A 26,578-nucleotide genomic window follows, 5' to 3' on the forward strand; every position below is an offset into this window, starting at 1 on the left:
AACAGCAATGGCAAATGACACAGAAAATGAAGCCTGTCAGTGCCACGAACCCATTGTCTTTCCTCTCCCTTCTTTCTGCTTTTAATTTTGACAGGTACATAAGTTATCTTGTTTCTATAAACCAACATACTAAGGATGGCAGAGAAGACAAAGAGGACATCTGGATCAGCATCTGCCTAGACTTGTTGACTCCTTGTTATGTGAGGAAAAAAACACCTTTTCTGTTTAAACCACTATTAGTTGCTTGTAACCCAAGGTGTTTCTAAATAACAGCACTGAAAGAACAGGTGATCTCAAATGTACAGCTCATATCTAAGATTCTAAAGGCCTAACTTTAAATAATCTAACTGTCTAGGGAAGGATACTTTTCTACAACATCCTTGACATGTGGCTATCTAGACTCTGATAAACCATCTAGAGACATTATTCAGAAAACTATCACAGATTTCCAGTACTCATTCTTTTCATACTGTTTCATTCAGTTCAAGAGCAGATTTTGTTAAGGTCCAAGTGACAAGATGAATTAAAGTGAGTATATTTTATGCAAAACCCACACTAAATAAACTACATATATAGCTTGTGTACATAACTTTTTTAAACAAATAAATTTAATCATATCTTAGTCTAGGAAGGTGAGAAAGACTAATTACAAGAGTATTCTTCATGCATCTTTCTCCATCTTCACTGTCCTTCATTCTAACTTATCTATCTGGGGCTGAGAAAGCATCAGCTTTAATGTATAGGAAACATATCTTCTGTGAAAGTTGCAAATAAGAGTTCACCTCACCAGTTTGGTATTTCAGGCCATAATTTTTTCTACAGAGAACTGGGGCTATGGCTGGAAGAATAACTGTCCCAAAGCCAAACTAATATAAAAAAGAAAGTAGCAGCTAACAAAACATATCCTCAAATGGACTTTTCCACTGTGCCCTATTCCTAACTCACATTAAAGACTACTATAGCAGAGGCAAGAAAACGTATCAGTAAACACCAACTGAGATCCTCCTCGGGGCAAGGAACCACGCTATACAAGGCAGACGGTCAGGTGGCTAGCTGTGAACAAATGAAGGGGAAGTGTTCAAGGAGATGCTGCAAAATTTTACAGTAAATAAAAGCAAATAAATAGCAAAAGGAAGCTAATTTCTGATTTTTCTAATGGGCAATATCATCTTTAACTGTCATGCAATAAAAACGGATTGGAAATGCACTGACTTTCAACCATGCTTTGGTGGACTTTTTATTCAACCTACCGGTATTTGTTGGGTTGCTGGCTGTAGCCAGGGAGGTGTGGTTTCGAATCAGATTGTCTTGGGTTGATGGAAGGCCTGGGGCTGACCACGAAAAAGTACTGTATCCTGAAAGACTCTGCTGCTGGTGGTACTGTCGTGATGGTGGAGGTGGAAGCGGGGACGGATGGCTGACAGCGGTGTTTTGACCAGAAAATGAATTATCTCTAATTGGCCTGACAGCTGGAGCATTCTGTGAGGTAAACATTTGTTGCCCATATGGATCACCAGCAGGTAGAGAGGGATATGAAATACTAGGATACGCAGCATTAGAAACAGTTGACAAAGCATAGTGACCACAAGTAGAGGGAAATCCCTGAGAAGCAACAGAGGAACTGGCAGAGTACGTGGCTGGACTGTTGTAATGATTCACAAAAGAGGAGTACGGCTGGGAGGCACTCGTATGCAAATGCGATGCGGAGGACGAGGCACCTTGGAAAGATCCCGGAGTGGATCCCACAGCGTGAGGGGCGGGAGGAGCCCTGCCATACATCTGCTGTGCTCCTGCTTGCTGGCTGGCTGTGTTAGGAGTCGCCACGTTCTGGGTTGGTACCGTATAGAGACCAGAGTAGTAATCACCACTCTGGCTTTGCAATGGCAATGAGGTCATTTTCCCAGGTCCTTGAGAGTAATGTCCTGAGGGAACAATATAGTTTTGAGGAGGCAATCCATACTCAGATGGAACCTGCATTTGATTCTGTGCCGGACCTGAAAAAGAAAAGCACGTATTGACAGGGATTAGTAAGAAGGCAACTAATGTTTAAGCACAGTTCCCATCTAAATGTTGCCCTAATTTACTTCTTCATAATCCCAAACTGTTACGAGAGACTGTACTCTAACAGACCCGCCGTGGTAGTCAGCCTCCACGATGGTGCCCAGTTACCTCCATGCTCTGGTACTCATACCCTCCCACGATATGCCCATATTGGACTGTGACCAGCAGCATACAGCAGAGGCAATGCTATCACTCCTAAGACTTGTCCCGTCTCAGGCACTGGCACTCTTAGATCTCTGGGTGCGGAAGATCAAAGTTGCCAAACTGTGAAGAGCTCTCTGGAAAAACCCATACAGTGAGGAATCGCATTCTCACGACCAACAGCCAGAGAGAACTGAGGTCTGCCCACAACCTCAAGAGTGAGTCTGGAAGCAGACTCTTCACACCAAGTAATAGAGTCTTAAAGATAACCAGGGCCCCAGCTGACAGCTGACTACAATCTCATGCTTGAGACCCTAATCCAGAATCTCCCAGCTAGACTGCTTCATGTCCCAAAGAAACTATGAGATTAGTACTTTTTGTTTTAAATTGGTAAGTTTTAGGCTATTTTGTCATGATAACAATATACCTACCAAAGTCGAAGTTCAAACCTTTCTTACTGCCCCCCCCTTTTTTTTAAATTATAAAACAATATATCTATTATTTAAAAAATTCAAACAATGAAGAACATAAAGTGAAAAGTACAAGTCCCCTTCTTTCCCTGGTAGCTGAAATCCTACTTCCCAGATGTAGTTTAGTTAATGGTTTCTTGTGTATTCTTTGGATACCTGTATGTACAATATATGTAATATATACATACACACATATATATATATACTTAACCACAAAGACCATACTACAGTTCGGCAAGGATATCCATCTGTGTTAGCACATATAAATCTTTATTATTCTTCTAAAAGAATCTAATAATATTTCATTGTAGAAACATAACATTATTTACTAAATCCCCATGATGAATATTTATTCCAGGGAGTGAACTAATTTATGAGGTCTACCTTTGTGATGAATCTGCAGGATAAGTTCCTAGAATTGAAACTGGAGGTTCAAAGGGTTTAGGGGCAATTAAAATTGGAAGGAAAGTTATGACCAACCTAGATAGCATATTGAAAAGCAGAGACATTACTTTGCCAACAAAGGTCCATCTAGTCAAGGCTATGGTTTTTCCAGTGGTCCTGTATGGATGTGAGAGTTGGACTGTGAAGAAAGCTGAGCGCCGAAGAATTTATGCTTTTGAACTATGGTGTTGGAGAAGACTCTTGAGTCCCTTGGACTGCAAGGAGATCCAACCAGTCCGTCCTAAAGGAGATCAGTCCTGGGTGTTCATCAGAAGGACTGATGCTAAAAGCTGAAACTCCAATACTTTGGCCACCTCATGTGAAGAGCTGACTCATTGGAAAAGACCCTGATGCTGGGAGGGATCGGAGGCAGGAGGAAAAGGGGACGACAGGAGATGGCTGGATGGCATCACCGACTCGATGCACATGAGTTTGAGTAAACTCCGGGTGTTGGTGATGGACAGGGAGGCCTGGCGTGCTGCGATTCATGGGGTCGCAAAGAGTTGGACACGACTTAGCGACTGAACTGAACTGAAAATTGACCATTATTGCCAAATACCTCCAAAAATGTCTATCAATTTGTACCTCTCATCAATGATGCTTCAGAATGCCTCATCTTCCCAACACTGAGTACCATTTTAATCTCTGCCAATCTAATAAGAGAGAAACATTTTATCTTGCAGTACTAAACTTTGAGTGATGCTGAGAATCCTTACAAATGTTTCTTAGCCACTTGGGTATTTTTGTTATCTACCCTCTCCCCAAAGGATTGTGTGTCCCTTAATAATTTATAAATGTTCATATACATTAAGCAATTTAACCATATGTTACTATTATGTGCTGCCTGTATTTCCTTCAGATTACTTAACTTTGTTCACCTTGTCTCCTGCTATAGTGTCTCAATTATCATGTAGTAAAATCTTTCATGCTTGATAAAATTTTAATTCATACTTCATAAAGCCTCCCCCACTCCAATATTATAAAACTACCCATGTTTTCCTCTAGTGCTTTTAATACTTTCATTTTTACATATTTATCTTTGTTCCCTATAGAATGTATTTATTTTATCTGTATCATTAAAGTTATCATAACTTAATTTTATTAATAGTCTAAACATTACACTTTGTGCCACTCACTGTTCTAATGTTTTACATATATTCACTCCTTTATTCCTCCTCATAACAACCTGAAATAAAGAGTATCATTATAACTACTTTATAATAAGATAAATGAAACAAAATTTAAGTTAATAAAGTCACATACTTAGAAAGTAATAGGGCTGGGATTTGATTTAGATAATCTGGCTCAAGTCCATGCTTTTAAACAGTGATCTGCTGGCCCTCGCTACACTAAAATCCTACTAGCTTTCTTCAGCCCAGAAGGTCAATTATCTCAAACAATGGAGTTCTAGTTTTGGTTCCAAGGGCAAACTTGAATTATCCTGGAATCTAATTTGCTTGTCTTTTGGAATGAAATAGGTATCTGTGAAGTGAAGTGAAGTAGCTCAGTCGTGTCCAACTCTTTGCGACCCCGTGGACTGTAGCCTACCCGGCTCCTCCCTCCATGGGATTCTCCAGGCAAAAATACTGGAGTGGATTGCCATTTCCTTGTCAGGGGATCTTCCCGATCTAGGGATTGAACCCAGGTCTCCCACATTGCAGGCAGATGCTTTAACCCCTGAGCCACCAGGGAAGCCTCTGAAATGAAAAGTGAAAGTAAAAGTCGCTTGGTCATGTCCGACTCTTTGCGACCCTGTGGACTGTAGCCTGCCAGGCTTCTCTCTCCATGGAATTCTCCAGGCAAGGATACTGGAGTGGGTAGCTGTTCCCTTCTCCAGGGGATCTTCAGAACCCAGGGTTCAAACCCAGGTCTCTCACATTGCAGGTGGATTTTTTACTGTCTGAGCAACCAGGGAAGCCCAAATGAAAGGATAATCAAATACACACACACACACACATATACACATACACACACACACAAAGATATACATATATAAATTTCAAGCTGTTTCAAGTTCACTGACACAGAAGAAGGTGTCACTGTATTCCTTGCCATAATAATGTATAAAATAGATAATATGTACTCATAAAAGATACATGAATAATTTCCTTATTCTATTTTCAATTCCTACTAAATAATCTTTAGCATTTAGTCATTTAAATACATTCTCCAAAGATAACTCACACAATCAAGCTGTAAACAAAAAATAAAGTCCAAACTTCTGTAATTCCAAGTATACAAGGAACCAAAACTCAGGTAACACTATTTTACTAGGTATATAATTTACTTTTCTTATAGGATATTTCACATGATCATAGTTCACTTAAAAGAATTTACTTAAAAGGAAACGAGTCTTAATACAAATCTTTCATTAACATGCCTTAAAAAAAAAAGTGTAAAATGTTCTTCTCCTCTTACTAAAACAGATCTTAAAAAATGGTTTTGCCACTCTTCATTATAGCCTGAGAAAACCCAACAATGTACACATTTACTAATCAAGAGATCAGATAAATCTGTTTAAATATCTACTCACTCTATGATTTGATTTGGCTTATCTATGCTAAATGATCTCTGAAAACAGGACAATAACCATGATCTTGTCCAAGCTACTCAAATGCCATTCTTCTAAAAATAACAGGAATGTTGGAACTGGTAACATTTATCAGAAGTAAATTACCCACCAAAAAAGTCTATTTACTTTTCCATCCATCAAGGAAAAGGAAGGTACTTACTTTGGAAAGAGGGTGCGAAGGTAAGAATAGCTAATTATATGTCAATGCATACCATTCCTTACCAAAATCTAAATGATCCAAGAGTACCCCCCCAAAAATTCTAGTATAATTTAACTAAAATAATATCTGAATTAACTCCTTTCAAAGTAAAATAATTTTTTGAATATTTAAAATCAATTTTTTTAAACTTGCACTAAAAAAAAATAAAGATCAGTTTAAATTTAAAGACAATGCTAGGACAAGAAAATAATTTTTAAAAATTTTGTCTTACTGTGACCTAACAAGTTGTGCATTTTCTTCAACTTTAAAATGTATTAGATAATTCTTAACTTTTTCTTAGGGTATATTAATAGTGAATGCTTAGTTGCTCAGTCGTGTCTGACTCTTTGAGACCCCATGGACTGTAGCCCACCAGGCTCCTCTGTCCATGGGATTCTCCAGGGAGGAATACTGGAGGGGACTGTCATTTCCTACTCCAGGGGATCATCCCAACGCAGGGATCAAACTTGGGTTTCCTACATGGCAGGCAGATTTTTTACCTTCTGAGCCAACAGGGAAGCCCAGGGGTTGTGAATATTAAAGTTATATTTCTTCTGTATAAAAAATAAGCCTGGCAAAGGTCACAAATGCACCCATTCTCTTTAAAAAAAAAAAAAAAAAAGACACTCTGTAAATTATGGGAATTTCACTAGTATTAGCATTTTCACTTACTTATATTCCCGATAATTGCCTCAGTAACCGTGGCAGTTTTAAAGCATGGTCACCAAACTCTTTTGACACTCTGCTGATTGAAGGCTAGGATCTGTCTACTCCTCCTGAATTTGAGCAGGCTTGTAACAGCTTCCACCAATAAAGAATGGCAGAAGCAAAGCTGTATAAATTCCCAGACTCAGTCATAGATAATTGAGCACCTGTATTGTTTGATGGGATTATTCGCATGTGGATCCCTAAGCAACTCCATAAGAAGCCCATTTACTCCACAGCTGCCATGGTCTAAGGATGCCAAAAACACACAGAGTGGTCACTGCTAGGCACTCTGGTTTGAAGTACAAGTCTGATATATTCTAGTCTAAGTGCCAGATGTGTGAATAAATGAGCCTTCAAGGTCATCCTAATCTCCAGCCATCAAAATAACCTTTGCATCTTCCCAGCTCTGGCTCTAGACGTCCTAGAGCAGAGAAAAGCCATCTTTGCCGTGCCCTGTTCAAATTCTTAGCTCAACACAAGCTGTGAGAATAATGGTTGTTTAACCCCTAAGTTCTGTTGTAATTTATTATGTAGTAATAGCAACCAGAATAGCAATCACTATTTTAAAAAATTCAGGATTCAGATTCTAAAGCCAAAATGCTATTTACAACAGCTCACACAAAAAGTAGTACTGAAAATACAAATCTAATGAAATATGTGAAGAATCTATATGTAGAAAACTACAAAACACTGACAAAAGAAATTCAGGACTTAAATAAATGGAATGATATATCATCTTTGTGGACAGGAAGGCTTGACATTAAGATGTAAGTTATCTTAATTTTGATCTTCTGATTCAATACAATCCCCAAAACACATGAAGGCTTTTTTTTTTTTTTTTCCCCCCCAAATAAATACCAACAAGAAGATTCTAAAATTTCTAAGGAAAGGCAAGGTACTAAAATGGGGGGGGGGGGGGACTTTGAAAAAGAATAGCAGATTGTTAGTTCCTTGTTTAAAGCTTTCTAATGGTTTCTCTTGCCATCAAGAATAAATTCAAATTCTCTAATATGGCCTGTAAAATAGTGGGAGACAGGATAATCCCTCCCTCACCCCACATTCGTGTCCTAATCCCTAGAACCAGTGAAAATGCTAGGTTACATGGGTGGTAACATTACAGATAGCATTAGGGCTGTTAAGTCAATGGACTTTCAAAGAGGGAATATATAATATAGGTAAGCGCCACATAATCATGAGAGTCCTTATAAGTGGAAAAGGGAGGCAGAAGAGAGTCAGAAGGAGATGTGATCACAGAAGACTCCTCTGAGAAAGGCAATGTTGCTGGCTCTGAAGATGGAAAGAGTGGCCAAGAGCCAAGGAATGTGCACAGCCTCTGGAAGCTGGAAAAGGAAAAGAAATGGGTTCTCTCCTAGAGCCTCTGGAAGTGAATGCAGCCCTAATGACACCTGGATTTTAGCCCAGTTAGACTTCTAACCTACAGAAGATGAATTCATGTTGTTTTAAGCCACCAGTTTGTGGTTATTTGTTTCAGGAGCAAAGATAAAACCAATGCAAAGACTTTTTATGATCTGACCCCTGCCCTGCTGTGTGTGTGCTTGTGCTCAGTTGCCAAGTTATGTCCGACTCTGTGACCCCATGGTCTACAGCATGCCAGGCTCCTCTGTTTTGGGGATTTCCCAGGTAAGAATACTGGAGGGGGTTGCCATTTCCTTCCCCAACCAGGGATTGAACCCGTGTCTCCTGCATCGGCAAGCAGATTGTTTACCACTGAGCCACTGGGGAAACCTCTGCCACTCACAGCTCACTACTCCTCCTTTTCACAATGATTTCCTAAAGGTATACCTTAATATACTGCAAGTCCTCACCTGAGTTTGCCCAACTTGGATCAATAAAATGTATCAAAAGCTCTGCTGCAACTAGAAACGCCTAGTGTTATGATGAAGTGACACAGAATGCTGAGCTGGTAAAGAAGTATAACTTGCCGCAAGAAAAGCAAAGGAGCCACAGCACAACATCAGGTAAGGCTGCATGCTACAGCTTTGTGTCAAAAGGCCAGCAAAGAGGTTGACTAGGGCAGAATATTAAGCTGCTTTATAAAGACCTCTGAAGAGGATTATGTTAATATATTTTTCCTGGAACTTGCTGTTTTAAAATACATGTGTTCTAAGTTTAACTCCTTCAAGAATGTCACCAAAAACTTTAGCACTAAAGCAGCCATGAGTGAAAAGGCTGAAAATCTCTATTCCACATACACCCTCTCTTAGCACAGAGAGTTCTCAAGTCATGCTTGTTCACTTCTGACTGTTCACACAGGCTCCTCCTTCTACCTGGAACCTTCGAGGTCCCCTTCTACCCACTTCACCTGACCAACTCGTACTCATCCTTCAGCTCTCAGCTCTTCCTCTAGAAAACATTCTGTAATTCTACAGGTCGCTGCCCGCTTGATGTTGTATTGCAGTATACTGGACCTCTGCGACAGTGCTTTCCACGTGGGACTGTTACTAAGTGTACACTCTGTGAGTCAAAAACCTGGGCCTACTTTGCTCTCCGCTTTATCATATCCTTAAGGCTTAGGATAGTGACTGGCTCATGGATTCCATTGCTGTGTTTTGAAGAAAAAAAAAATAAGCCCAGTAAATAATCATCCATATTTCTGTATCAGGCACTTATCTCATCACAATTATCCACAACTACATGATATTTAAGGGCTTCCCTGATGGTCCCCTGGAGAAGGAAATGGCAACCCACTCTAGTATTCTTGCCTGGGAAATCTCAAGGACAGAGGAGGCTGGTGGGCTATGGCCCATGAGGTCCCAAAGAGTCAGACAGACTGAGCGACAGTATGCATGCATGTGCATGATATATAAAGAAAAAGAATTCAAAACTTAATACTTATACTCTACTACCAGAACAAATTACAAGTCTGAATATTTTTTCTCTGCCATTCTACACTTTTTATTCTTTAGTAGTTCAAGTATAAGAACACTCGAAACAAAAGGAAAGTAAAAATCTACTGCATTTCACTGCATCTAAAGTGTTTTGACATTGCCGCTTTTTTTCCTTCTCATTAGATGTATGAGTTTCCTAGTACAGTGTAATAAATTACTACAAATTTAGTGGCTTAAAATAGTACAAATTTATTACTTTACAGTTTGGAAGTCAGAAGTCCAAAATCAGTTTCATTGAGCTAATGTCAAGGTGTCATGGGCAAAGCTGGTTCTTTCTGAAGCCTGAGGAAAGAATCCATTTCCTTACCTTGTTCAGCTTCTAATGGTCACCTGCATTCCTTGGCTTGTGGCCCCTTCCCTCCATCTTCAAAGTACATCATTCTAACCTCTGCTCCTGTGGTCTTGTTACTACTTTCTCTGTAGGCTGACTCCTCCAGTTTCCAATAAGGATGGTTGCAAGTGTATCAGGCCCACCCAGATCCAAGATAATCTCCCTAGCTCTAATCACAGCTGCAAAGGTTTTAGATGGTCAGCCTGACTGATATTATCATACACAAGCGAGATACAGCCTCTGATTTTCTATAAGCACCCTTGCTATCCTTATTGAGAGAAAATTATCATAAAATCTACCCAAAGAATAGATCTGCCTCAGTGACATAATTTCCTTCCTGAGATCAGATTCTCACCAAAGGAAAACTGATTCTATTCCTGCTTTATGCAAACTCGATATGAAAATCAAAATTTACACAGCAAGTATTTTATGAAACATCTAGTCACTATACCAAAAAAAATCATAGGCTCTTAAATGTTTCCTCATTCCCCTCATTCCATAGAGAAGCAACATTTTGAATATAAAAATGTTTGCTTCATTAATCTTTTCCTGAATTGAAAAGACTGAATTAATTCAGGAAAAAATTGAATTCCTGAATCAAATTCCTGAAATTTAAAAAAAATTTTAACATTTTTAAAAATTTTATTCTTATTTTTTGGTCATGCCACACAACATGCAGGATCTTAGTTTCCCAACCAGGGATGGAACCTGCGTCCCCTGCAGAGGAAGTGCACAGTACTAACCATGGGACTGCCAGGAATTTCAGAATTTCAACTTTTTTAAAAAGGCAGATTAAAAAGTTTTCATTATCTTCAAAAGAACATCAAGGTCAGCAAACTACAAGCTCCTCTGTCCTACTGAAATACAATTCATACTAATTTGGAAAAATAATTAATTACTAAAAATGTATTTCATTCCTCACTGAACTACCAAGAAATAATTCAATACTCAGCCTGTATGTACTTTAACAATCATCTTTCTTAAAACACTGCTGAGCCAGCTGGTGAACGTCACAGTCCTGCCCCTGCTTCCCTGTTACATCCCACCATGCTGGTCCCTCGCCCCAGACCCACTGACAATCCAGCAACTAACGGAGTAATGCCGGGCACATCACAGTCTGACACAATTCTGCTCCAGTGTCAAGGCTGGGTGGTCAGTATGTTAAGTACTAATTACTAAATATTTTGAATATAAAGTATCAATAATATTGCTAAAATACATTTTTAATGAGCATAAAATGTATACAGACACATACACCTCTAAAAAGTCTGCAATTAAAACCCTAGTGATTTAAAAAATGGGGAGTCTGGATCACATCTGATTACCCTGGATTATTCTTCCCAATGGAAGGCTAACAGCAGTCGCGGCTGGCAGACAGCGTCTGGAGCCATTCAGATGAGCTCTCACCGCACCTAGTGCAGACTACTCCTGCCACTCCGGCAGGTGTCCTCTTGGATGCCATCACAATGACTGCTAACAGTGAAGGCGCCAAAAGAAAACCAATCCTGGCTGAAAACCTGCTACCTGCAAGGTTCCCTGCTTTTCTATCCATGATCTTATATAATTCTCATAAAATCCTGTAAGTATCACTACCCTCACTTTACAAACAAACAAGGACGTGAAAGGTTATTAATTCATACCATTTCACACAGTTCAGAAGCAGTGAAGATGAGAGTCAGTGAAGGTTCCAAACCCATTTCACAATACCTATTTCTCAGAAACACTGGGAAAAACAGTGAGTTAGGACTTGGCTATGGTCTAGGCAAGGCATTTTACTACTCCCTCTTGCCTCCCTATTTCATCTCCCTTTTCCTCAATTCCTTTTCCTGGCAGCTTTCAGCACGCAGTCATATAAAACTTAAAACCCCTCTTCCCATAAAGCAGCTAGCTGAAGTAGTGGCCTATCGGTGGAAAACTTCCAAAAGCAGATTCTTTGCAGGGAGGGCTGGACAGTGTAAGAAAGTTAGTAGCCAAGTTCACGTACTCCATTGAGTGCCTATCGCATGCTGCTGCTGGAAATACGATGAGGAAAACTCACATGGTCTCTGCTGCCTGAAGAATTTATATCCTGGTGTTTTGAAGGAAATGAAATGAAGGAACCCCTCAATTGCAAAGCATCTCATTTTACTAAACACCAGGTACTTTAAAAAACAGCACCTCATTTAATGTAATCTTCTCAACAACCCTAAGAGGAAGGTATTATTATTCCCTGAAGCTCAGAGATGTTAAGTAATTTTCTCCACAAAACCCTGGGCTGTAACAGAGCCTACACCTTTTTCACTAGCCTACATTTTCTGGCAAGTCTGAGTATGCTTAACCTACTGGAAATAATAGTGGCTTCCCCAGGGCTGAATATAACAAGATCTGCTCTAACACACAGTGTTAACTCTGAAGATGCTCTCATTTCTAGGAAAGTCCATTGAAGATTGGCTCAAAATCCCTTCTATTTCAACGTCTTTAGCATCTAACACTTCAGGGTTTACAGACGAATCAAAAAGATGGAAGTTAGCTGAAATACGGGGATCAATGGCAATGAACATGATCCACAAAAATTATTACACATATTATCTCAGAAATTGAGGGGGAGGTGTGGGGTGGGAATGAAAATACAATGAAAGTAACTAAAGCAACACAACAACAAAAAAGTAAAAACAATCCAGATACCAGACACTTGTGTATGTATTTTAGAAGATCCTTGAAACATCTATTAATCAGTTTAGGAGGAAATTATGTATGCAGAAAGTTCTATTATAGCATGGCACTGTCTTCATGAGAGGACCAGATGCTTCTGGTTGGCTATAAAGGAAGACTAAAAACTTGAGACAAAGACACTGCTCTGATCAAAAAGAACTCACTTCAGATACACTAGTATCTGTATGTACACTTGTATCATTTTAAATTTTGCATGTGCTCTCAAAGTTGAAGAGTTTCCTATAATCCACCAAACAGTATTCCTGAGTGAAAGGTATGTTTATGTAATGCTGCTGCTGCTAAGTCGCTTCAGTCGTGTCCGACTCTGTGCGACCCCATAGACGGCAGCCCACCAGGCTCCTCTGTCCCTGGGATTCTCCAGGCAAGAACACCGGAGTGGGTTGCCATTTCCTTCTCCAATGCATGAAAGTGAAAAGTGAAAGTAAAGTCGCTCCATCAGGTCTGACTGCGCAACCCCACGGACTGTAGCCCACCAGGCTCCTCTGTCCATGGGATTCTCTAGGCAAGAGTACTGGAGTAGGGTGCCATCACCTTCTCCAGTTTATGTAAAGAAGTCTAATAATAAAGTAATGAAGTCTGATAATTCCCATTACTATCTCATCTTTCTTGCATTATGGACAATGAAACGACAAAACTGCCGATAGTATCATTCTTGGGAAAGGCACAAGGTAGGAAGAAAACACATTTTCATTTGAAAACGAGCACCATTTGCTTCCTAAAAGAATCAGAAAGCAGTTTTATTGATAAATCTGAGTGACCCCCACCAAAACAAACAAACAAACAAAAAAACCACTTATAAAATACCTCTTTCAATTTAAGTCAACGGGGAGAAATTATGGAGTTATGCCAGGTTCCCTGGTGGCTCAAGGTAAAGAATCCGCCTGCCAATGCAGGAGATGTGGGTGCGATCCCTGGGTTGGGAAGAGTCCCTGGAGAAGGAAATGGCAACCCACTCCAGTATTCTTGCCTTCAGAATCCCATGGATGGAGGAGCTTGGCAGGCTACAGTCCATAGACCCAAAAAAGAATTAGACATGACTTAGCAACTAAACAACAACAACGGAGTTATGCTGCAATTACCAGGATATTATTCACTCAGTCTTTCTTTGTTTGAGGACTCTGTTTTGGAAGGACTCTCAAAAATATTCACCTAATACTTTCTATGAAAATACAATGATTCTAAACTGCCCATATGCTGCTCAGTGAAAAACTGAAGTACAGAAATGTAACTCCAAGGAAGGAAGTTCAAAAAGAAATATGTCACAAACTCAAAGAAGTCAAACTGTATCTTCAAATAAGTGTATGTGGGGTGGAGGGAGGAATAAATGGGGAAAAGTATGTTAACAGTTAAACACAGAAAACAAGGAAAAATATTAATGAAGTCTGGGCTTCTGCCTCCTAACCCTTTCGAAAGTCAAAGTGTCTAGTAAGAGACTTCTTAGAGTCTGTTAATAGAAAGAGATCTGGACTTAAAACTAGAAAGACTGTATTAGACTTCATTTAACACATGAAACTATAACTTGTTCTAGGCCTCGAAAATACTGAATAATATAGCAGAGAAAGGAGACAGGCAGCTACCCTCAAGAAGTTTATATAGGCACTGGTGAATAACACCCACCCAAACCTTTCTGGATCTTGATTTCATCTGTTTAATTAGAGAATTGAACTAGGTGTCTTACAGACTGTACTCCAAAAACTCCAAAAACTCCAAACACCTGGACCTCCACCTCAATTTTAACCACAACAGCTCTGCTTTTTTCGGATGTCTGTAGCAGGGCTCTACAAACTCCTCTTGGAAAAGAAATCTGTTTTTAAAAATGTTTGATAAACACTAAAGTAAGTGATTGCTAGGTACCAATCCAGTTTTACAACTCTGTCTTCTGTGATGTTTCAAACTCATACTTCTGATCTATTTCTTTTTCACCATGTCTGGAATTCCACAGAGATATAAAAAGGCAAACTAGTTTATACAGGACTGAAGAATCAATCACAAACCCAAACGATTGCTTAACCATTATCTTTGGATTCCAAAAACAAAAGTTACTTTTCTCTGAGATGAACAAGCAAAACAAAAACAGATTTGATCTTGTTATTTATCTACTTAAGCCACTTATTTTCACAAAAACAAACAAAAATTAACTCTAGTCCTTTATCTTCATTTCCAAATTCCTTAACACTCAAGACCTTTCTGTAATCTGGCCCCTTTTAAGTATCCTCTTCAGCTTTAATTGCTTGGGTTTCCCCTCTCACCTAGCACTCTTTTTGCCTCTTGGTTCCTAAATTTTTCAACTTTGGTTCATGCTCCTGCAACAGCCCTCCCTCCCCTCCTACCTGTATCTGTCAAATCCCTCAAGGTCATAACCAACTTGAATGTCACCAAAATACATGTCAATTTAGGAGAAAGGCAGGGGTTTTATCTTTTAGGCTAATCTCAAGTCCCCAACTGCAAGCATGCAACAAATGCTGAAGTGAATTATATCAAAGGAAAGCAATGATTATCAACAGCAGAAATCAAGCATCAGATATCTACATCTGGCTTCTAAATATATTAACTGATCTTTTACATATTTAACATCTTAATTACAACTGATATCCTGCCACTCTTTTGAGTATTCACAAAATTTTAAGACTAAGGCAAATATCTGCCACCTTAAAAATTGTACACTACGACAATAATGCATACTCAGGAAAAGACACAATCCTCGGGTCACTATTAAACATGGATTTACAATATTCTAAAAGACTGGGGATCTCTTCTTTCAGTTCTTCCACACACAAAGCTATTTCAAAAACTAAACAAAAACAAGAATTTATGTTTAAGTTTACAAGAACGAAAACTGCTCACAAATAATATCTTCATGTTGGTTCAGGGCAGAAGAACAAAACGTACTACACTGTTCACATTCAAAACCCATACAGTAAACAATGACCAGAGAAAGTAGTGCATGTAACACTGACAATTATGGCTGATCCAAAGGATTATGAAGACTAAGCCATCACGTCTGACTTACAAAAAAAAAATTCAACTTCTGGTTCTCAGGATAAACGATAAACTGCGAGCATGAACAGCATCAGCTGTAAAAATTAAATGTTCGCTGAACTGATTTATAAAGTCCAGTAAGTTTTCACTAGCAGACTGGGTAAAATAGGTCAGTCCAACAATCATTTGAAGAGCACCACCAGACTTTGTTCTCTTATACAAACAGAGAACCAGACATATTCTTCTAAAGTATTCAGTCAATTAGTTTCGAGAGTTCTCATCTGAAACATTATCGTTTATACAGAGAGGGCCCCTCTCCCCGGGCCCCATCCACCAACTGAGGGAATGGATATCCTGCAAGCATCATTTTTCAGCGGAGACTGTTACATCCCCAAAGCCCACGACCTTAGTGTGAAAGCGGCCTTCACGTTGCATTGCCTGCTGCCGGTATGAAGGCCTTCCCTCAAACGGGGCCAACTCTGGCACGTTTTGTGTTTCTGAAAGTGAAGCTGGGGGGCGGGGGGGAACACCCAGATCTAAAAGTATTCGTTTAAATCCATTTGACACCGGCTCCTTTTCAAACACGACCAGCCAGCTCCAGACGCTCGAGTAGCAGCCGCAGCAGCAATGACAGATCTCGAGGCCGAACTGGGTCAGGGTTACAGTTACACTTGTGTTGCCTATTTACACCCTTTGTCTACAAACTTGAGCTCTAACTTAAGTTTCCTTCCAGGCAGCGTGCTCGCCGGGCCTCAAAAATCAGAGCAATTTTCCCCGAGACAGGAAGGGCACAACCCTCCCCAGCTCCATGGCTACAAGCAGCCTTCCCCGGACCACGCACTCTGCGGCCCCGGGTCTCTCCGCGACAGGGGTCGCTCGGGGCATCTCGCCCGCGCCCGGGGCGGGATAACCGGGATTCACGTGGTCTCTGGGCTGCCCCTTTTCTACGCCCCAACTCGCCCCGGAGGTTTAGGGCCCGGGGCCACACTCCAGAAGCAGCCCGAGTCCCCGATGCCCCGGGTCGGCCCCGCGCCGGGGCGTCCGTCCCCCCTCGCCCCGTCCCCAGTCAGGCTCTCGCCGTGCGCCCCCCGCCCCCAGCCCGGCAGCCCCCAACTCCCACCGCCCGCCCTACCTCCCCGCCCGATCGCGCCGCGCAGGCTGCCCCGCCGGCACTAGGCCCCGCGCTCCGCCCGGGCCGCCCTCCTCACCGTTCTGCTGGTGCGGCCCCGGGCCCGGGCCTGCCGGCGCGGCGGCTCCTGAGGCGGCGGCTCCGCCAAGCTTGGGCGGTATGCGAGCGCTGGCGGCCGGATGAGGGGACCCGGCGGGGGCCGACATGACGGCGCTGCTGGCGGCGGCGGCGGCGGTGGCTCGGCTTCGGTGGGGTGGGCGGAGGAAAAGGGAAGGCGGGGCCGGAGAGGCGAGAGGAAGAGGAAAGAACGCGGCCGGCGTCACCGAGGGAGTCACCCGGGACCGCGGCTGGAATGCTCGCGCTCCACCCCACAGCCCAGCTGGGCCGCCGCGGGCACCGGGACCCCGCCCGGCCCCTGCCCTGCCGCCGTCCCAAGCCCGGAACCGCGGGACTCCCACCCCGGGTCGCTCCCCGCAGGCACGGGCTGCGCTCGCCGCAGCGCCCCCTGCAGGCGGATCCTGGCGCACCCAGGCCGGAGGCGGGGCTCGGGGAGGCGGCCTCCCCGGGCGAGAGTGGTGGACCTGGATCGAAGGCGCGCGGGGGCGGCTCCCGCGCCGGACGGCGGTGGGGAGGGAGTTCGAGCGCTGCGTGCGGGGTGACATCCGGAGCCCAGGGCTACGTCTGGCCGGACTGACCCCACTCACCCTTCCTACGAAGAGGAACCCGGGGTTTGTCTTTGTTTTTCTAATCTTGAGGTGTTTCTCCCCCTTAATATTAAATTCTAAAGGAAATAGGCATTCAAGCTCCCAGTCCTTCGGCATTTATAATCCAAGGCAAAGGAAAAAGAAACATTTGTCTATGATAAACACAGAATCTCAGTCAGAACGGAGAACTTTTCTCACGGACTTACATACCGGGAAGAGCAAAGGGGAAGATGGAGTAAGAGAAACTGAAAGACAAACTTAACCTCCTCAAGATTTTTGCCAAGAGTTGGCTCATCCTGTTGGTATTCAGAAGAGAAGCTGTAGCACCCAAAGCAAGAACTCAGCTTCGTGTATCTTCGTGAGGGAAATCTCTGAATCTCTGGCATGTCCCAGCGTGCTAACTGGCAAGCAAGCCCTGGACTACATCACCCAAGTCGTTTTGCCATCTTATTCTGGCCACAGTTACTCTGTGTTAGAAATGAAAGTGTTCAAAAACATCGAATTCGGAATGGAATCCAGCAAGATGATATTTCTAATTACTGAATGATTATGCCGACCATAAAGTGAGTTGTAGGCCTGGAATAATGCAAAGTTCCCCTTTTCATTGTTGCCATGAATTAATGATACTTGGTGCTTTAATGCACCAGATGAATTACAAATAGGGTTTCAGTAGTTGGATTTGTAGTTTTTATTTTTGAAATTTATTCTCATTTCCACAATTCTGGCAAATTTTTCCTTTCCATTTTATACATTTACACTAATAAAGGACCCAAACAGTACCAAATGCTAAAATATACTCGTTCCTGCATGTGGAAGATACATTGTCAGATTCTTAGGTTTAAGACCTATGATTTTGTTAAATGTAAATTTTCAGAATCTTTAGAGAAAATTACACATATAAGACAATCCTGTCCTAGAAAACAGTATCATATTGATAAAAACTACTTGAATTTTTAACATTTTAGGTAGATAATGAAATACAATGTAAGAGAAAATAGTATAATGGGCTATCATATACCCATCAACTAGTCAACATTTGTCAATTCGGGATAATCTTGTTTCATCTATACTGGCACCAACCTCTACTCTCCTGAGATTATTTTGAAACAAATCTCAGATGTACTATTTTATAGGTAAGCATTAAACATGTATCTTTAAATGCATAACATAATCACAATACTGTTATACCTAAAATCATTAAAAATAATGTATATCATCAAATATACAATTAACAGTTGTTTGTAATAGTTTGTACTTCTGAGTTTTAGGATTTTCAACAATACATTATATTTCATCTACACAAAATGAGCAAGTGCTTTTCCACAGCATTGGCAGCTTTTCCACAAAAACCTAAGCCTCTGTGTGAGCAAAAGGTCACACCTTGCTTCATCAAGAAGATTGTACAATAACAGTTTTCAACACTTCCTAGGAGTCCTTTGAAAAGTGGCTCAGAAAAAAAAAAAAAAGCCACTTAAGGGAATAATTAGGCAGTTGGCTTTCTGCCCCTGGAATGTATCCTCTGGGGTGTAAGAAGCCCATTTTAATCACAGGTGTAGGGGATGAAGTTGAACTTTGTCTCTTTAGGGGAGACTCTTCTAAGAGGAGGATTAGAATGCTGTTTTAACACTTCTCCCCCACAATCTTTTTTTTCTTCTTTTGGCCAGCCATGGGGAATCTCACTCAGTTCCCCGACTAGGAATCAAACCCATGCCCCCTGCTTTGGGAGCACAGAGTCTTAACCACTGGACCTCCCTGCGATCTTTATCACCTAAGCTGCTTACACTTGTCCACTAATTCATCGTAATATTTTCTAGCATTTTTATGAGTCTTTTTGCATGACAGATTCTACAGTCTTTATGAAAATATATTATTTCATTCTACTGCTTCAAGACCCACGACTGCTGTCAGCCAAGAAGAGAAAAAGGATGAAGGATGGAATGAATGCTTACTAGGTACCAGGCACTGTGCTAGTCTCTTTAGATATATTTCCCCCGTTTAGTCCTCACAGTAACTCTATGGGATATTTTTCCTATCCCCATTTTACCAGAGGAAACTAAGGCTTATATAAAGTTTAAGTAATCTTGGTAAAAATCATGAATCTGTAAATAGCAGAACCAGAGCTTAAACCAGAGTCTATTTAGCATCAAAATCTTTGCTCTATTCACTACAAGCTATAGTTGGTTAATTTACATTTTTCTTCATAAAGCTATGCTAATTACAACGTACTATTTTGCTTGTCAAAAGATTTTCAGTTTTACATATTTAGAATTTGTTCCAGTATTCTTTTGAATAGTGAATCTTAAAGTGTTTGAAATGCAAATTCTCAGGTCCCACCCCAGACCTACTGAACTCTGGAGATGGGAGCCAAGAGCAAGCTCTCCTGGTAATTCTGATGTACAGGAAAATTTGAGAACCACTGCTTTGAATAGCAAAATGAAGCTGAATTGGTCCATTCTTTTTTTACATTGGGGGATAATAGTTCTTTTCTTCAGCACTTTTCTCCAATTTTTTACCAATCATTGAAAGTGGTATTTTGTAGGTGTGTGACTACAGTGCCAGAGTCCCCAGTATGGGAGTGTCAATCCTGCTTGTTTTGATGGGCAATACTGAGACCAGGTCCGTGTCCAAAAGGAAAAAATGCTGTTTTGAAAGTGAGCTCTGCCACAGGTGCAGGAGGGACATTTTTGCTGAATGTCAAATTCTGACACGTGCCACTATTTGTCATCCCCAATTTGGGACTCATGCTCTGTAACAGAAGTTGTGGGAGCCTTGAACAACTGAACATCTATTTTTATATATATAAAAAAATGCTGATCCAGTTCCTTCTCTGTTGTCTCTGGCTTCCATCTTCCACACTTTTTTTTACCGCCTCTGGTTTTTAAATCACATTTGACCTTTGTAGAACACCCTTCCTCTTTTAGTAGCATTCCCTATTAGGAGTCCCTCTACCAATATGAAGACACAGTTTTCTTTTTTCTTCTCCTTATTCTGATCTGTTTACAGATTTATTGCATTTTTAATAGGCCAGGTATTGGGGATACAAAGATCAATAGGATGTAACCTGTCCCCATATGTATATGTATACATATATATCTTTTACATATATCACTACTGACTTTCTTATATATGGATTTCTTTGATTTTTCTTTTTCTTAAAACTTACTTTTATTTTTTTTCATGTTCCCTGTGTATCTTCATTTCTTCTTTTTATTAGGGCATCCTAAGTTGAGTTCCAAGACTCATATTATGAAAGGAACAAATAATTTCACTGTTGTTCATATCATTTGATCACCTATGTTGATGTCATTTAACTAGCATTTAAGTCTGAAGTGTCTAAGACAACTAAGATTCTAAAAGATTAAAAAAAAAAAAAGTGGGACTTTTAGGCAAATAATTACCACATAGCCTATGTGCAAAAGTGCACTTACAGAAAATCCTCTCAAGTTCTCACTTAGAATATGTGGCTGTTATTTTAGCTATACGGTAATTTCTGTGGCTATCCACTCACCCAGCCCACAACAGGTTAGAAAGAATGAATCATGAGGCCGAGGAAGGAAACGCTGTGGATATAGGCACAATGGCAGCAGCAACACCAGTAGTTGGTAGAATAGATACAGGAGAGGCAAGAAAATCGAGAAGGTAGAAGTGAAAACGCATAGCAGCCTGAGGCAATTAGCTCAATTGAACAACCTTATATATTCCACTGAGAATATGATAAACATAGCCCACTTATATATTCCACTGAGAATATGATAAACATAGCCCACAGGTCTCTACCATCTGAGACTTTCTAAGCTGGTATTCTGAAGGGAATTGAATAGAGCGGACACTCATTTACTGAGCATCTACTATATAACTTGAAAACTCTTTAGAATATCACTCTTTTATATACAGATATTCATAGCTTTGCCTCTCAACTACTAAGAAATCTATGCTCTACCCGCTGTTCCAGAAAACAAGGATACACAACCCATTTTTAGAATCTTAGAACTTTCACATATGAACAGGTTAGGTTCCCAAAGCTCCTTTCTTCAAAAGTCTCAATACTCACAAATCCAGGGTGAACTCTTGAAGGTCACAAATGTATTTCCACCAAACAGAAAAATGAGTTTCTTTGAAGCTTTAGAACCAAGCTTACTCATCTCTTTTCTGTTGATATAAGATGTAAAGTGGTGCATCTCAAACTACAATGTGCCTATGAATCATTTGAAGATCTTGTTAAAATGCAACTTCTGATTTGGTAGACTTGGGAAGCGCTGAGGTTCTGAGTTTCTGGCCAGCTCCCAGGAGATACTGATGCTTGTGGTCCACAACCACTCTTTGTGCAGCAAGGTTCCAAAGGCATCTTTTCATTTACATTTCAAAGTGCACTGAGGAAAGGAATGCCCTCCGAAGGGAGCCCTTTAGCAGCTACTGTGTATTCCCACCCACTCATGTGGATGAAAGAAGACAGTGAAAAAGCTAGCTTCAAACTCAACATTCAAAAATGAAGATCATAGCAGCTAGCCACATCACTTCATGTCAAATAGATGGGGAAACAGTGGAAACCATGACACACTTTATTTTCTAGGGCTCCAAAATCACTGCAGATGGTGACTGCAGCCATGAAATTAAAAGATGCTTGCTCCTTGGAAGAAAAGCTATGACAAACCTAGACAGCATATTAAAAAACATAAGCATTATTTTGCCGACAAAGATCCATATAGTCAAAGCTATGGTTTTACCAGTAGTCATGTATGAATGTGAGAGTTGGACCATAAAGAAGGCTGAGTGCTGAAGAATTGATGCTTTTGAATTGCAGTGTTGGAGAAGACACTTGAGAGTCCCTTGGACAGCAAGGAGATCAAACCAGTCAATCCTAAAGGAAATCAATCCTGAATATTCACTGAAAAGACTGATGCTGAAGCTGAAGCTCTAATACTTTGGCCACCTGATGCAAAGAGCTGACTCACTGGAAAAGACCCTGATGCTGGGAAAGACTGAAGGCAAGAGGAGAAGGGGATGACAGAGGATGAGATGGTTGGATGGCATCACCGACTCGATGGACATGAGTTTGAGCAAGCTCTGGGAGATGGTGAAGAACAGGGAAGCCTGGCATGCTGTAGTCCATGGGGTCACAAAGAGTCAGAGACAACTGAGCAACTGAACAACAATAACATGTTGAAGTATAGATTTAAATAGGTCTGGCACATCCGTGGCTTTCTACACAAGTAGTACTTTTTAAAGATACTGACCCACCGGTGACCCAGCAGAAATGATTCCTCCAACTTCCCCAGAACCCTTGGTGGCAGGCAGTTGGGGGTAGGTGGGGAGCCGTGGCGTAGATCTGGGGACCAGGTGTGGTGACTGCGGACTGTGGGAATGGCAAGCAACTACTAACGTTCTTCCGGATGCAAAGTAGAATTTCATAAGAATCTAATGGATGGCAAAGAGAAAACCTATGGTGGTTGTGTGGGCCCTGATGCCATGTATGTCAAATTAGTATCTTCTGATGGTCATGAATTTATTGTAAAAAAAAAGAACATGATCTAACATCAGGAACAATTAAAGCCATGTTGAGTGGTCCAGGTCAATTTGCTGAGAACGAAACTAATGTAGTCAATTTTAGAGAAATCTCTTCACATGTGCTACCAAAAAGTATGCATGTATTTCACCTACAAGTTTCATTCCATGGAGATTCTTGAATTCCCAATTACACCTGAAATTGCCCTGGAACTACTGATAGCTAGGAACTTCCTAGATTGTTAAATAAAATAAATTATAATAAACTGTTAACTTTTTTCAGTATTTAATACCTATAGTTCAGTTAGTAATTTTTTTTAATCTATAGAATGTTGCCTGTGTGCAATTGAACTTTGAATTCATTGCAAAGCAGATTATCTTCTGTTCTTTGCCTAGCAGAGTTGAAATTTGTTTGATACATCAACAAATTAAGACATGAACAAATATGCCATGCTTAGGTGGTTTTGCCTTACCCTTAGATGTGATTTTTTTAAATTAGAGCTGTGGTGATACAGTAAATGCTGAAATTTAGGCATAAATTGAACATGTTCTATAGGTAATTAATGGAGTTATATATTTTTATGTTTTTAGTATTTTTCAAAAACCCATTCTGATCTTATAGCAGTTGTTAGCATTATTAGAGTTATACAGTTGCATATCATTGCAAATAATTGCATTATAAACATATTTATAATGTAGCCAAAATATTGATTTTTATAACTGTCAGACTTGAGAGTTGAAATTTCTTAAGCATCTTTTGATAAATATCAGTGTTGTTTAAGTGTATCTTATCTTTTTGTTTATTGCTACAATTTAAGAACTTTATTTAAAATTTTAGAAGATTACTAAGTATAGCTTTAGAAGCAGGGACTTTTTGAACAGTAACCACATGGTCAACAAGTAAACTACATGACTTTTGTTTTGCATGCATTGTGCATTTTGGTCAATCCAAAGTACAGTGTTTTCATTGACTCTAAAGCTTCCTTTGCAATGTTAAAAAAAAAAAAAAAGATAGTGAACCGCCTCCTAATGGGTTACTATGCTTGATGTTGACATTGATCATCTTGCCACCCATTCAACGATGTTTCTATTTTGCCAATTACTTTTCCTCTGGCTGGGTATTGTTTGTCCTAGAAAAATACTGTATCAGCACAGGCTGCCATGGCACCCCACTCCAGTACTCTTGCCTGGAAAGTCCCATGGACGGAGGAGCCTGGTAGGCTGCAGTCCATGGGGTCGCTAAGAGTCGGACATGACTGAGCGACTTCACTTTCACTTTTCACTTTCATGCATTAGAGAAGGAGATGGCAACCCACTCCAGTGTTCTTGCCTGGAGAATCCCAGGGACGGGGGAGCCTGGTGGGCTGCCGTCTATGGGGTCACACAGAGTCGGACACGACTGAAGCGACTTAGCAGCAGCAGCAGCAGCAGCCATAACAAAATACCATAGCCTGACTGGCTTAAACAACAGAAATTTCTTGTCTCACAGCTCTGGCAGCTGGAAGTCTGAGATCAGGGTTCTAGTGAGAGCTCTCTTCCTAGCTTGCAGGGCTCCACCTTCTCACTGTGTTTTCTCATGGTGTGGGGAGAGCTCTCTCTCTCTTGTGTCTCTTCTTATAAGGGCACCAGTTCTATCAGATCAGGGTTCCAAACTTCCGACCTTAATCACCTCTTCAAAGGCCCTATTTCCAATATAGTCACATGAGGGGTGGTGGTGGCTACGGCTTCAACATGTGAATGTAGAAGCAACAAATCAGAATCAGAGGGGCCTTTAGGTGATCCAACTGCTAGTCTCCTTTGGCTGCAAAACGCTTGTTTACTTATTAAGTGAAAATACTCTTATTTTCCAGCTCTGCTCTGACATGAAGGAGCTGGAAAGCTCTACCCCAGAAGAAAATTACTTTGTACAATCTTTAGTGCCATCTGCTGGAAGCAGGCAAAATTGATATACTGTTGCTCCAGAAAGCTGATTGTTTTTTTTTTTTTTAATGAAACTGATGCTGGGAGGGATTGGGGGCAGGAGGAGAAGGGGACGACAGAGGATGAGATGGCTGGATGGCATCACTGACTCGATGGACGTGAGTCTGAGTGAACTCCGGGAGTTGGTGATGGACAGGGAGGCCTGGCGTGCTGCGATTCAAGGGGTTGCAAAGAATCGGACACAACTGAGTGACTGATCTGATCTGAAGTTAAAATATAAGGAGTGTCTTTATTACAGAAAATTAGTTTAAAAATTTTAAACCACTTTAAAGGATAAACTTCAGTTAGCTGAAAAAGAATCAGTTGTGTGAGACAATTCACTATTCAGAAAATGCCAGATGGAAAAAAATTCAAATTGGTATGAAATTTCAAAAATTTCATCTCAATTCATTTAGAGAGGACATACTTTAAAAAATAACTATGATGGCAAGATGTCTAAAAATCTTGCCTTATTAAAAATGTCCCAGAATTTGCAGGGTTGAAGGTATCCCCACATTGGGACAAAAGTTCAGCAACTTGCACCCAATTCCAGATTCCACAGTCTGTCATTCTCTTTGTCATTTGGATTTCGTTTAGTTTCATATTTTCAATAATTATAAAACTTTTATTAATATCCTTGAAGTCTTCAAAGTCATATCCAAGTCTAATTTCAGTAAAATTTAAACCTGTTATAAGCTGAATTGTGTTCCCTCATAATTCAAAAAGGGCTTCCCTGATAGCTCAACTGGTAAAGAATCCACCTCCACTCTGGGAGACCTGGCTTGAGTCCTTGGGTTGGGAAGATCCCCTGGAGAAAGGAAAGGCTACCCACTCCAGTATCCTGGCCTGGAGAATTCTATGGACTATATAGTCCCTGGGGTTGCAAAGAGTCGGACATGACTGAGTGACTTTCAGTTTTCATAATTCAAATGTTGAAGTTCCAACCCCTAATAACTCAGAATGTGACTGTATTTGGAGATAGGACCTTTAAAGAGGTAATTAAGGCAAAGTGAGGTCATATGCTGCTGCTGCTAAGTCGCTTCAGTCATGTCCAACTCTGTGCAACCCCATAGACGGAAGCCCACCAGACTCCCCCAACCCTGGGATTCTCCAGGCAAGAACACTGGAGTGGGTTGCCATTGCCTTCTCCAATGCATGTAAGTGAAAAGTGAAAGGGAAGTCGCTCAGTCGTGTCCAACCCTCAGCGACCCCATGGACTGCAGCCCACCAGGCTCCTCTGTCCATGGGATTGTCCATAGACGGGTCCTAATCCATTATGGCTGGTGTCCTTATGAGAAGAGGAAGGACCCTGTTAGGACACAGAGAGAAGGCACCATCTGCAAGCCAATGAACCCTGCTGAAACACTGACCATGGACAGTTAGCCCTCAGGCACCATCTGCAAGCCAGTGAACCCTGCTGAAACACTGACTGCTAGCCCCCAGGACTATGAGAAAATAAATTCTTATTGTTTTAAGTCAACCAGTCTGTGGTATTTGTTATGGCAACTCTAACAGACTAAACAATGTCCTTCCTGTGGGGGTCCTTCCTTTTCTCTAAACTATATTGAAGGAGAGTTTCTTTACTTCCTTGGTTCACCATCTCTTTCAAAAAGTTTTTTTTTTTTCTTATAACAGCCTTCTTCTTCGCTAATGAAAAGTAGAAATCAAGGAGATTCCTAAAGACAGTTGCTATGTAATAGACTCAAATAGTCCTTATTACACTCTAGCAAACATATGATGTTATAGGGTTCAAGTTAC

At 40.9% G+C, this 26,578-nt stretch overlaps 1 protein-coding gene and 1 pseudogene across 2 annotated transcripts in view; one reads left to right on the forward strand and one right to left on the reverse strand.

Moving 5' to 3' along the window:
- Positions 1–17,607, reverse strand: part of SEC24B (SEC24 homolog B, COPII coat complex component) — an 81,178-nt gene extending 63,571 nt beyond the window's left edge. Inside the window, exons 1-2 of one of the 2 annotated variants that reach the window (XM_061419415.1) lie at positions 16,735–17,607; positions 1,251–1,994 (exon numbers count right to left, since the gene is read on the reverse strand). In XM_061419415.1, coding sequence (XP_061275399.1) covers positions 1,251–1,994; positions 16,735–17,476 — 1,486 coding nt within the window. In that variant the 5' untranslated portion in view covers positions 17,477–17,607. The remainder of the gene's footprint in view (positions 1–1,250; positions 1,995–16,734) is intronic. The other variant, XM_061419416.1, reaches the window with a different exon arrangement.
- A 3,486-nt stretch (positions 17,608–21,093) lies between these two features.
- LOC133249269 (elongin-C-like) lies at positions 21,094–23,415 on the forward strand (annotated as a pseudogene).
- The last annotated feature ends 3,163 nt before the right edge of the window (positions 23,416–26,578 follow it).

This window comes from Bos javanicus, chromosome 6 (genome assembly GCF_032452875.1).
Source record: "Bos javanicus breed banteng chromosome 6, ARS-OSU_banteng_1.0, whole genome shotgun sequence".
NCBI lineage: Eukaryota > Metazoa > Chordata > Mammalia > Artiodactyla > Bovidae > Bos > Bos javanicus.